The 12,522-nt window shown below is 38.1% G+C and overlaps 1 protein-coding gene across 1 annotated transcript; it reads right to left on the bottom strand.

Moving 5' to 3' along the window:
* Positions 1–761: 761 nt before the first annotated feature.
* Positions 762–2,096, bottom strand: LOC143891921 (uncharacterized). Its single transcript, XM_077396416.1, has 3 exons — positions 1,822–2,096; positions 1,410–1,706; positions 762–1,320 (listed from the first exon to the last, which is right to left on the bottom strand). The coding sequence occupies exons 1-3, from the start codon at positions 2,094–2,096 to the stop codon at positions 762–764; spliced, it is 1,131 nt and encodes a 376-aa protein (XP_077252531.1).
* Between the last annotated feature and the right edge of the window lie 10,426 nt (positions 2,097–12,522).

A 12,522-nucleotide genomic window follows, 5' to 3' on the forward strand; every position in this document is an offset into this window, starting at 1 on the left:
GTAGCTATTCTTCTTATCTGTATGTGCTGCAACTTATCAGCTATATTATTGTTAAAATAATCTCCTAATAATTGATTTTAAAGATGAATAATATAGAAACATTTCATGGTTAATTTGAGGTTGCTTAATCTGACAAGACATCAGATTGGGGCCCACAATTATTGTAACACTTAATCAGTTGATAGGTGTTAAACTTGCCTCTGTTTCGTTTGGTATCATGGCTACTGTTCTCTTAACTTGTACTTTATGCCAGATTTATATTATTGTGATGAGTTAGAGAAGATAGTTATCATTTAAATGATTTCATAACATGATTGATAACTGTCAACTGAAATAGCTTATGTTTTGTTTTTATGATATGCTTATATATTAAGGGCGCTGATATTCCCCCCCCCCCCCCCCCTTGACCGGTCTCTCTCTCCACACACAACAGGAACAGTTGGTGGGCCTGACAGAAACCCTTGGTGGAATGGTGGGCTCATCTTTCAACAACGTAGGCCCCGCCCATACCACAGCATAGGATAATCCAAACCGTCCATTTGATGGGCCATAAACGTAAATAGGTTGCGTCCCAAAATATTTTTCCATAGGCGGATCCTAGCCCTCCGATCTAAATAGAAACCAGCTTGTGAATCACGGTTTTGAGCCTCCTCGCCAATATTTTTGTGATGATCTTGTATATAAAATTGCACAAGGAAATTGGCCTGAATTTACTTGGGGAAGTAGCATCAGGACCCTTTGGGATCAGGGATATGAAAGTGTTATTCGCCTCTTTCAGCAGTTTGCCCTTGAGGAAGAAGTTCTGAACTGCTAAAATGAGATCTTGCCCAATTAAGTATCTTAAAGAAATTTCCATTGAAACTATCTGGACCCGGAACTTTGCTTCCCTCTCCTGAGAAGACAGCCTCTCTTATTTCCTCCTCCGAATCATCTCTGGAAATGTGGCTAGCCTCAGAATCAGTGAGCTTTTTGTCAGGAGATGGGACATTATAAGCCAAATTCTGATATTTGTTAAGAAGATCCCAATAAAATTTAACCAATATATTTGATATCTCCGATGGATCATAGGAAATGGTGCTATCTTCCCTCTCCATGACCACTATGTGATTCCTATGATACCTGCTTTTTACAGCAGCATGAAAGAACTTCGAGTTTGTATCTCCTTCACATAGCCAACTAATTCTTGATTTTTGTCTCATCATGGATTCCTCGCTTCTGGCAATACTGAAAAACTCATCTCTGGCTTCTTTTTCTTTATCTCTGAGATTCCTGTCAGCTGGGTTTTGAGCCAAACGATTTTGAGCATCTTCAAGCTTTGATCTAGCAGCAGGCACCATAATATCAATCCGACCAAAAACATCCTTATTCCATAGGGTTATGTGAGCTTTTACTTGAGTTTTTGAACAAACCTGTACATTGGGTTACCTTTGATCTTGGTGGACCAAGCTCGTTCCACCACAGCATAAAGGGAAGGATCATCAAGCCACATATCCAAAAAACGAAATGGTTTGGGACCAAGGCTTGTATATTCCTTGAGACTAACAATTATTGGGCTGTGGTCAGAAACTCCCGGAGGTTTATATTCAGCAAAGGAGAGAGGATGATCTTGGATCCAAAAGTCATTAACAAGAGCCCTGTCCAATCTGGCATATTTGAGCTCACTGTAGGAGGCCCTATTATTCCAAGAAAGGGGATGCCCAATAGTTCTGAGGTCCATAAGAGAGCAATTATTGATACAAGAATTGAAGTCTTCGATATCAGATTGATTGCGGGAAGCTCCTTCAGTTCTTTCATTATAATTTATAATCACATTGAAGGCACCCAATACTATCAATAGATGGTTCAATAGCTTCCAGGTCCTGCCAGAGAATTTTCCTGTCACCTCCATAGTTCCTCCCATAAACAGCAGTAAGGTACAAAGACTGATTTGTGTGAATAAGCTGGGCTTTGGCATGAACAAACTGGCTGGAGTCATTTATGATCTGCATATTTACACGAATCGGATCCCGCAGAAGCCAAATTCTCCCTTTGATAACACGAGCATAATTTCCGAAATGAGCCCAGTAATCTCTGATCTGCTTCACATAGTCTCCCATCATAAATTCTCTGGCTTTTGTTTCTTGCAGACAACATATTGGGGCATTCGAACTTCTGATAAGATTTTGCACCTCCCCTTTCTTTGTCTCCAAGCAGATCCCCCTAATGTTCCAAGAGACTCTGACTTTCATTGATAAGAGTTAGGTATTGATTGTGTGGGCTCACACTAGAGCTTTGGCTTCCATCTTTCAACTGAACATTTGGGTCTCTGTTTTTGTTCAGACTCTTCCTTGTACAAATGGCAAAATCAGCAGGCGGATGTTCTTCTATCAATTCATCCGAAGGAGTTTGCTCGCCAGCTTGAGAACATTTGCTCTCAATTTCTTCAATTGGGTCTACATTCTCAGGAGAATCTTTCCTCTTCTCTGATAGAAAGGTGTTGCTGACTGTGCTTTGGGCACCAGGGGCTTCATGGGCTTTTTCCAACTGATTTTCCTCAGAGGCTTATACCGATCCTTGCCATTAAGTTAGGACACTTATAGCTTAATTTTATTCAATTAAGATGACAACGAATGATAGATACAAGGGAGCCATTGCATAAAGAGTCGCAAAAGTGCTCATGATTGGATCCACGTCATCAATTGTTAAGTCATCAATTGTTACTGAATTTTCTTTTTCAACCGATTTTAAAATGTAACTGAAGATGACATGGATCCAATGAAGAGCCCTTTTGCCGCTGTTTATGCAAGGGCTCCCTTGTATCTATCATTGCTCAACATTTTAAATAAAAAACAATGAAGAGCATTTTAGGAATGTAGGGGTATAGAATTTTAAGTTAGAAAGAGTTCCTTTTTTTTTGGTTGGGAGACAAAAAGAGCATGCGTATGCAATTGTGGGCATTGAAAAGGGATATAGCTTAGCTTAGCGGGTGGCGTTGGATGCCCTTAAACTTGAATGGTAAAATGCATGCTTAGGTGTGAAGGCAAGATTTATGGCTATTTCAAGCATGCTGAATTGATGAAATACAACATGGATTACTAAGTTGGGACAAGCTACAAGATGATGTCAAGGGATAGTTTTGTTCATGAATTTAACATCTACTGTCGTAGTGGGCAACAAGTGGGTCGTTGTAAATATTTACTTGTGACGATCCTCATCGTCTGTGGGGCATCTTCCCCTCATCACCTCGCCGATCAGCGACCGTTGCTTCACCCACTAGTCGAGTAGGTTGTCTAGAATCTCGCGGAGTTGGTGGTGTCGTTGCTGGCAAGGCGGGTTTCTCTATCTTAGTCGCGACTCCAGCCCCTTGTTCCACAAATCTTTGGAACAGGTAGTCCAGGTTTGTCATTTGGCTGGCGAGGTTGTAGTACTCATCCGCCGAAGGGGCGGCGAACGACAACTGTGGTAGGGGATGTATGTCCGCTAGTTGCGAGCGGGCTATTGAATCGGGCCCAGGCGAAGGACTTGCCACTGAGGGCGTTCGCCCGGGCTAGTGAATCAGGCCCAGGCGAAGGACTCGCCACTGAGGGCGAACCTTGGTGAACATTTGGGGCTGAGTTCGTATTGTAGACGGGGGTTGTATTTCGGGTGCTCCTTGTAGCCATGGCGCTTAGCTCTCTGTTCGTGTGCTTAGATCATGTTTTTGGTGAGGACTTAGTCGGGCCCACGAAGGCGCCAATCTTGTCCTGCACTCACATATAGTAGTAATGCCAGGAGTCAGAACTCCGGGGAAACCCTTTGACACTCTCCTTCTCTTCTCTCTTCTCTCATGGAGATTCGAATATCACTCATTGAGCTTGCATGCTAAAAGGGAAATGAGAAAATGCAAGCAGATACTTCGGCTCTTTGCATGTTGTCATCCTGTATCTTGTTGTTGCTGAAAGTTCATGATTTTACATGCTCTTTGGAACTACCAAAATTCTTTCTAGATCTGAGAATTCATGGGAATATGGGAACTCAAATGAAGCTACTGTTCTCAATTATATCTCAGGCAATGGTTCCTGTTTCAAGGAGTAAAATTGAACCCATATTTGTGTAAAGTCTGTTAGGCTTAAACATAGGATTGGCGACAAATAAATGTGGCATAAATCTGTTTCTGAACTTGTATTTTTAGTCAATTAGATGCTGTGGAAATTACAGATCCTGAAGCCAAGCCAAATCTGTTTCTGAACGTGTATTTTTAGTCAATTAGATGCTGTGGAAATTACAGATCCTGAAGCCAAGCCTTCATTTGACCAATATGAGTAACCCATTGGTTGGTACCCCAATAGAAACCTCTTGTTGCTAGAACCTTGCTCATCTAAATTACCTTGATTTTTGAGTTTTCCCCTTGCAATACTAAAACAGTATCTCTGCGTCTGTTTCCCCTGCACCAGAGGAGCACATGTTTAACAGTTTGCACTGAATCTCAACTATAAATCATGTTATATGGAAGTCATGATCATGCTTTTTGTGTAGAATAGTTAATGCAACTGAGACTCTCGAATTTGCAAGACAATATTGGAGTATTGTCTTAAACTACTTGACAATCAGCTAATTTTGTGCAAAGCCCACGGTATGAAGGTTCTTTTGAATGCATTTTAAATCTCTTATATCGTGTAAAAGAAAGCTTCTTTTTTTTTAATGACAGTCACATAGGAAATGGGTTGGCAGGTTTAGAACTTGCTTCTGTGTGGACGTTTTTGTGACTATTGTCTAATGGCATCATATCACAGTGATGTTAAGCTTGTCTTATGCATTGCTGGCCTTATCATAATTGCCGAGCTTTTAGCGAGTTACTCCACACTACCGGGAAAATGAGAAATTTGACTACAAAGAATGGGATAGAGAATAGAGAGGGAGAGTAAAAGGGCATAATATAAGATGGGGAGGAAGATGGTGAGCTGGATGATAGAAGGTGAAGGGGGAAGGGAGAAAGTAGGAAAGGTGTAGTGGGGAGAGAAGGAGAAGGGAAAGAAAAAGAGAGATCAAATGGAGATGAGAAGCGAGAGATGTTGAAATTGTTTTGTAGAATTATGGTACTTGCTGCTTTTTGGATTAATAAATAGTAACTTAAAAAAAATTGTTTTGTGCAATTATATACAATCGAGGTTGACGTGATTTTGATATATCTTTTAATGAATGAAAGTAACTTTGGAATGATGAGGTGGGGATGGAAATGGAAAGATTTCATTCGTTTCAGTCAGGGAAATTTAAAACCATGTTTGTGGTTGATAGGTCCAGTCACAGAGTCGGGTTTACAGTAAGAATCAAGAAGAGAGGCATTAGCACGTTAAAATGGAGCATTTTCTGCTTGATGGAGGAATAGACTATCAATCACATATTCATCCATTACATAGGGGCTTACAGGATTTGTACCCAACTTTATGAATGGTTTGGCTACCGATGGGAGGCATCATACTGAATAATTAGTATTCATTTAAGTTGGAACATTGTTGGTCTGGGTTCTATAGGCAGGATTCTTTGGTGCCTCGTCCCTTTTTCGGATATGTGGGAGATTTGGTTAGAAAGAAATGCTCGAATTTTTTTAGGATAAATGCGCATTCTCTATGTTCTAGCTTGGAGAATGAAATTCAATGTGGCTACATATGCTAGTCATCACCATCATTTTTGGGGTAACTGCATGGAGTGCATTATTAGGAAATGGAAGTCGATCTTGTCGGGCATCACTTGGAAGAAGAAGTCATCTTTTTGGAAACCTCATTCCCCCAATATTCTTAAACTCAATGACGATGATTGCTCCCACGGCAATCCCGGCAAAGCGGAAATTGAAGGTGTGTTTACATATGGCAATGGCATCATCATTTCTGCGCTTTTAGTTCCAATGTGCTAAACAGATTCCATGGAGGCTAAGGTTTGGGGTTTGGGCTATCCAACTCGGCATGAGCATCGTTGTTGAGCAAATGGAAGGTAAGTTGGAGCTGAAAGGTGATTCATCTTATGTTGTTTCTTCGGCTTAGGTAAGAGTGTAAATCCTGGGAGATTAGCTAAGTTTTTCGAAGGAATTTGTCCAATGTATGACAATAGAATTCTTTCTTTTGTCCATATTAGTAGGAGCATTAATGATCCATTGATGATCTTGCTGATCGATTAGCCAAATCGAGGACATTATGGGATTCCTTGTATGTTGGCCAATCCTTGATTGTTGACTTGCACCTGTAATCTTTTTTCACTTTGAATATATTTATCTTTCGCTCCAAAAAAGGTCTCATGCTTCATTAGTACAAAATTAGGGGAGGTTCTAATCACTGAACTTTCATTGGGGCGATTAATTCTTTCATAGCTTGATTTTATTGTTTCGGAATCAATGCGGTCGGAATCAATGCGGTCGAAACTGGATCCGATTCTAAACCGAAAAGCTCCTCTAAGAAAGTGGGTTGCCTTTATAACTTTTACAATTGATGCATTGGGTCGAATTGCAAAATATCTGAGGGACGTTGTGGTTTTGAGAATTGATTTTAAGTCCAAAACTGATTATTGGACTTAAACTGCATTTAATTTTGAGTCCAAAAATGATTATTTGACTCAAAATCAATTCTCCAAAACCAAAAGGAACCAGGCCGCTTTTTTTGGTTAATCGGCTGTTCTTTTGATCTTTTCTTTGTTTTTCCAGTTCAGTTGTTGGGAAATGGGTTTGGTACCTGCTACTGATTTCATGGAAAATGTGCAATTGCGTCTCTTTCTAAAATTTGAAGATTAATTTAGGGAGAAGAGTGAATATCCCTCCAAAGGCTTTCATAACTATAAGAGGAGTAAGAGCAGATAAAACAATGGTTCAATGGGGAGACACGGCTCAAACAGTGGGACCAAAAGGTCATCCAATTGGACCCAACTTTTGTTGTGTATACCCCTTAAATCCCACCCAAAAACATCGTTCTTGGCATAAGAGTAGATACTCTACGGTTTATATTATATTTTCAATGGTATTAGCACATGTGAAGATAAACTTCATCTTTGTTTTTATTGGCAAATAAACTTCATCTTATTTAGCTGTACCCAATATATCTTTTCTTACACCTAAGAAAGAAGCTATTCTTTCGCCTAGGAAGAGAAGGAAACAAAAAAATACCTTTCTTTGGCATTTTAGGTTCAAGTCCGAACACCATTTCTTCTGCTGGCCTGAAATTCATGTCTTATTTCCAATGAGATTGATGTTTTTTTGGGAAATGATATCATCACAACCATGTTTTATTTTAATAATACAGACCTGCTTGTCTTTTCTTTTTTAATTGGCTTGTGAGAGCTTTCTGGGAATTGTAATAACCTTCTGACAACTCTTTAAATACTTACAGACATGATGCAATAGTGAAAATATGAAAACATGGTTGTGCTGATATCATTAATAGTGAAAATATGAAAACATGGTTGTGCTGATATCATTACCCATTTTTGGGTATTTTGAATGATATATTCTGTAAGGCTACAAAACCAACATATCTAATTTTCTTGGATTATTGAACCCCCACATGCTGGTTCCCTTCACATACCATTTCTGGTGATATATTTGTGTTCTTTTAACACAATCTTAATTTTGTCTTCAAACGTAGTATATCACTCTCTTTTTTTCCTTTTGAAACCAAAATGTAAATTTTCCATCAGCTGTTATTTCTAAACCCGGTTTTGTAGTGTATTAGAGTTAATTTTGGCAAGTCCCAAATCAACTATACTTTAATTTTTTAATTATTATTCTTCACTCTAATAATTTTTTAAGTATTATTCTCTTGGTTGCAGGTTTCTCAATCAAGAGGCTTCATCCTCTTGTTGTTGTGAGAAAAATTAGAGTATATTTTCGTATAGCATAAATATGAAACGCAAGAGAGTGAAATCGTATCGCACGCCAAAGATCTCATGTACATTCATAGAAACTTAAAACTACTATTAGGAAGAGAAGAGAAGTACAAGGCCGGGCCTTCCAAATGTTGAGACGTCGCTAAGAACTCGGACTTGAAGCACGATTTGGAAATTCTTTCTCCTAATAATTCACTGCCTGAAACGACCTCATGACCAATAGATGAAGATTTAGGAGGCAAGATTGATATTTATATTGATTGAGAACTTTATCTATTTTGTCTAACTCTAATTTTATTGTCAATGTTCTTTTTCATTAGCACTAGTGCAGTTGGGAAGTCTACTATGTTATCATTGTGTGCCTTTAGTTGTAAGTTAAAACTTGAAAAAAGCTTTACATTTTTCACTATAAATCCTGACACAAAAACTTGATAATTTAGAATGATTAAATTTTAGACATGTTTAAATGTTTACATTCATAACTTTTTGTTGTCATTTATTTTCATTTTGTATATATTTGCAATTGTATCCCCATTTCTAGCCGTGTCCTCGTTTCTAGATTTTCGGATATCGCTTTGTCCGGGATTTGGTTTCGCGGCACTCGTGTCTTGGTGAATAGATTGTAAGTGCATAGTTATATAACAGGTCAGCATTTGTTCTGTATTAGGATAATGATGTTTCGTGATCTACATATATTGGATTACATCTCAATGAAATTGTGTGATTGAACAGGTTGGAACTCAATATTTAAATTGGTGAATGGATTCCAAGTGCGTAGCCGTATGAACAGGAGGCATTTATTTTGTAACATCATGTGTGTCTTCCTACTGTGTGTAATTTTTTAATGTTTTAGAGAAATGTTTGACTCTAAGCCCAAAGTCTCACTTGTTTAATACTACTTATCATCTTCCACCTGTGTATTTAATAATGTGTGGAGTGGCTTAAGTCCCTAAACTCCCCCCACTCAGCACAAGGTTTCTAGTAAGGAATTCCCATGTTCAAGATTTTTGGGTCTTCTTTCTCACTCTGCCTTTAATGAGCTCTTCATAGTATTATATTAATTTCTGCTCCACTTCTTTATATTTTCTTTTATTTTTGTTTCCAAGGACATATAGGCCATTTTCCCTTTTCAATCTCTTGATTGCTAGCTTTTGGATGTATAGAGTTTGGACTCACTCCCTCTTACTTATTTAATATCTTGGACTCTGAGCACCTTGTTAGAAACAACACAAACATTTAAGGACTTATTTCGAAGACATGGTTGCTTTCACATCTAGTCTTCTTAGAAACAACACGACTGTTTGGTTGCAGATATTTACCTCATAGAGTAGTAGTGGTGCAAGCTTTTAATTCTTACTTGTTTCCATGCCACCTGTCTTGATATTAAAGTTGTTAAAATTGAAATTAGAGATGTTGACCAATCATAGCACATGCCAATGCAAATTACATAATGACCTTTCGATGACATGTCTACTGTTTAGAATAGGCATCTCAATAGGAGACTAGACCTAGGAAAGTGATATATCTAAGCCTTTTGTTTTAAGAGATACCCTACTTTTCTTTCATTGATTTTTTACTTTTTGATTTCATGATGCAACTGTTTGGAAGCTTAAAAACCAGATGTGAAAGAATCGGGAGTTAAAAAAGGAAAAAGAAAAGAAGGGGTGTCTCTTTCAAAACAAAAGCACGTTAAATATCAACTCCAGCAGTAAGTCCCCATCCCATCTTTCTCATTAAAATATGGGATTTGCTAGGGTCCCATCGCAAAAGGCATTTCACGGCTGGTCTGTCGCAACTCAGACCACTGTTGTCTCTTTTCACGAGGTGGCTGGTCCGACGTGCGACAAACCAGCAGCGAAATGCCTTTTACGATGGACGCTAGCAATTCCCTTAAAATATTTAGTTAAGTCAAGTTAGGGACATATTGTTTTATTATCTTAGGTGAGGGGAATGATTCAGAATCAGTGTACAAAAACATTAGGGTTTATACACACATCCCCAAGGGTGTATACATTGCAGTACATAAGAGGTCCCATTTTTGCAGTGCTTATTCCAAACATTAGGTCTATACGCACATTCCCAAGGGTGTATGCACTGTAGCTCAAGTCATTTTTCCTTAAAGTTGATGGAGCTGATTTCATGATGGTCAAGCTAGTTTTTCCAAACCATTCTTTGGATTTTGTTTCTTAATAGTAGAAAATTATGGAACTGATTTCAAGATGGTCAAGTTAAATTTTCTTATCCCTTTTTTTGAGGTTATAAACTTCTAATTCCAATTAATTAAGAGGTAGGATTAGGAGGGAAATGTTTGTTTAAATGAGGATTAGGAATAGAAATTAGATGAAAAAGAGGCTACTACTGTTGGATCCTCTTCAAGGACAACACCCTTTTCAAAATTCAAACTAAAGACTAAAATAATCCTCGTTTTGCATTAATTAAAACAAATCAAGAAACAACCCTAGGTTTTCAAAAATATTAATATACTAAACCTCCTAAAGTTTCAATTTGAATATAAGATTACAGAATGCGAAACTTGATAAATCGGACCACATTTCTTCGGAAACTGGGCTTTGGAAATGTTTTTTTTTTTTTTTCAAGAGACAATGTTGTTGAAATAAGAAGGATTCTATTTGCTGTTTTTATTGGGCCCATGGCATTTTCAAGGGACTTTTCTCCTGTACTTCAAAAAGTTCGAGGTGTGATAAGTTATTTTATCTAAAATTTAGGGTTCTTTTTGTAATTTCATTCTTGTATGGCCGTATGTCCAGTATTTTTCCAAAAAGTACTGTACGGCCCAATTCATAGGATGATCCAAGCCATCCATTTGTTGGGCCGCAACATAAATAGGTTGTGTCCCAAAAATCAGTTACATAGGATGATCCTAACCTATCGATCTATTGAGGTTTCCATATTGTGCAGGCCCTCTGTAGATCGGAGGGTTAGGATCATCCGATGGAAGTGATTTTTGGGGCACAACCTATTTAAGTTGTGGTCCAACGAATGGACAGTTTGGATCATCCTATGAAGTGGGCATACAATATTTTTTGAAAAATACTAGACTATGGGGCCACACACCATATAAAATCTCGTAATTTGGAGTTCTTATATTTGGTGCTGCAATTACATGGAAGCACAAGAAGGAAAAGTTAGTGGGACCAAGGTTTTTGGATAACCTAGACCGTTCATTATTCTTTGGCCGTAACTAAATAATAAATAGACTGCCCCAAAAAAATCTCTATAGGATGATCCTAACCCTTAGATCAGTATAATGTGAATAAAATAGATGGCATGGTACTAGAAACTCACTGATCGTAGTTGTTGTATTAGAGTCGGGGTATTTTGGTCATTTGCTCACTACTGAAAATGGACGTAACGGGAGCGGTCATCATTTACCTCTGACTAATGTTAAGAAGAAACACTGGTGTTACCATTATCAACCTAACGCAATCCGACACACTAGTGGTACGATAGAATGATGATCTCAACCCATTAATCAATACTTGGCTAATCAAGAAATTATACCATGAGAGGGCCTACAAAGACGTAAGGGTAGTACGATGGAAGTACCACCCTTGATATTTGATCCAACAGCAAAAAGTGAGCTGCTGTTAGAACGAATATCAAGGATGGGAAACCCCCATTGCCCCCATCTGGTGTAAAAGAGTAGTTATAATTTATAAATACACTAGAGGGGGCTGTCCAGAGTAAGAAAAGGCCCCCTAGTTCCATACGAATAAGAGATTTTATGGTCTCTTGATAATGAATAATGTTGCGAGCGGGCCGAGTGAATGGTCTGATGCGATTCTCGTCGTGACTAATAATTACGCATCATTCTCTAGCAGAGTAAGAAATAGGAAAAAGTTAGAGTCAAAGAGGGCCCAATTACCGAAATTACCCATGGAAATGACAGTACCAATGAGAAGCATATTGATGATGATGAAAGCACGAAAAGACCGATTTGGAACTTCCTTAGCATCAGTCAAATCAATTCCTAATCATTACTGAATCCAAATTTTTTAATTTGGAAAAATCAAACAGCTTCATGCAGAAATGAACAGTGGCTAAAACTATGTTCTTTCCATGAGTTTTGTAAATAACCAAGTAGGCCCTGGTTGGATTGCAAGAAATTTATTTTCTTGAGAAAATTTAGAGGAAAATACTATGATTATGGTTAATTTCTGGGAAAAATAAATTGAAGGTCCCTCTGATTGAAAATTGAATAGGAATCATTCAAGTTATCTTTTTATTCAGAGGAGGAGATTTAAGAAAAACAGTTGTTCCAAAAATTTCCAGAAAAATTGCTGGAATCCAAACAGGTGAGTTGATCTTGTAGAAACATTATGAGATGAACCACATGGTCTTGTTTCCATCCGGTAAAGGATTTTGAAATCTACTGCTTAGCTTATGGTTAACATTATGATCAATGAATATGATGGATCAAACATTCCCCAAAGATTAGGGCAGACTGAAAATTTGTTAGCCCCACACCCTTCTCATAATTAAATACCAGTAGCAACATCAACAGCAACAGAGACACAGAAAGAAATAAGTGCCACATCTAGATATCAGGAACTGGGAGCCCCCAAATAAAGGAAAAGGAAAAAAAAATCCTCACCCACAAAAATTGAAACAAGAGAAGACACAGAGACCACAAGTTGCAATGTAAAATCTCAAACACCCAAAAATAACACTCAAAGA

Source organism: Tasmannia lanceolata, unplaced genomic scaffold, assembly GCF_043159265.1.
Source record: "Tasmannia lanceolata isolate RefF3 unplaced genomic scaffold, GAP_Taslan_0.1 ptg000015l, whole genome shotgun sequence".
In the NCBI taxonomy this organism is placed as follows: Eukaryota; Viridiplantae; Streptophyta; class Magnoliopsida; order Canellales; family Winteraceae; genus Tasmannia; species Tasmannia lanceolata.

What these genes read in the sequence shown, in the direction of transcription:
- LOC143891921 (XM_077396416.1), bottom strand. Translation starts at nt 2,096, where the DNA reads ATGGGAGACTATGTGAAGCAGATCAGAGATTACTGGGCTCATTTCGGA. An exon ending in CCATCTATTGATAGTATTGG is followed by an intron (nt 1,707 to 1,821) that starts GTGCCTTCAATG and finishes TATGGACCTCAG; the next exon opens with AACTATTGGGCATCCCCTTT. An exon ending in AAAGGTAACCCAATGTACAG is followed by an intron (nt 1,321 to 1,409) that starts GTTTGTTCAAAA and finishes GCCTGCTGCTAG; the next exon opens with ATCAAAGCTTGAAGATGCTC.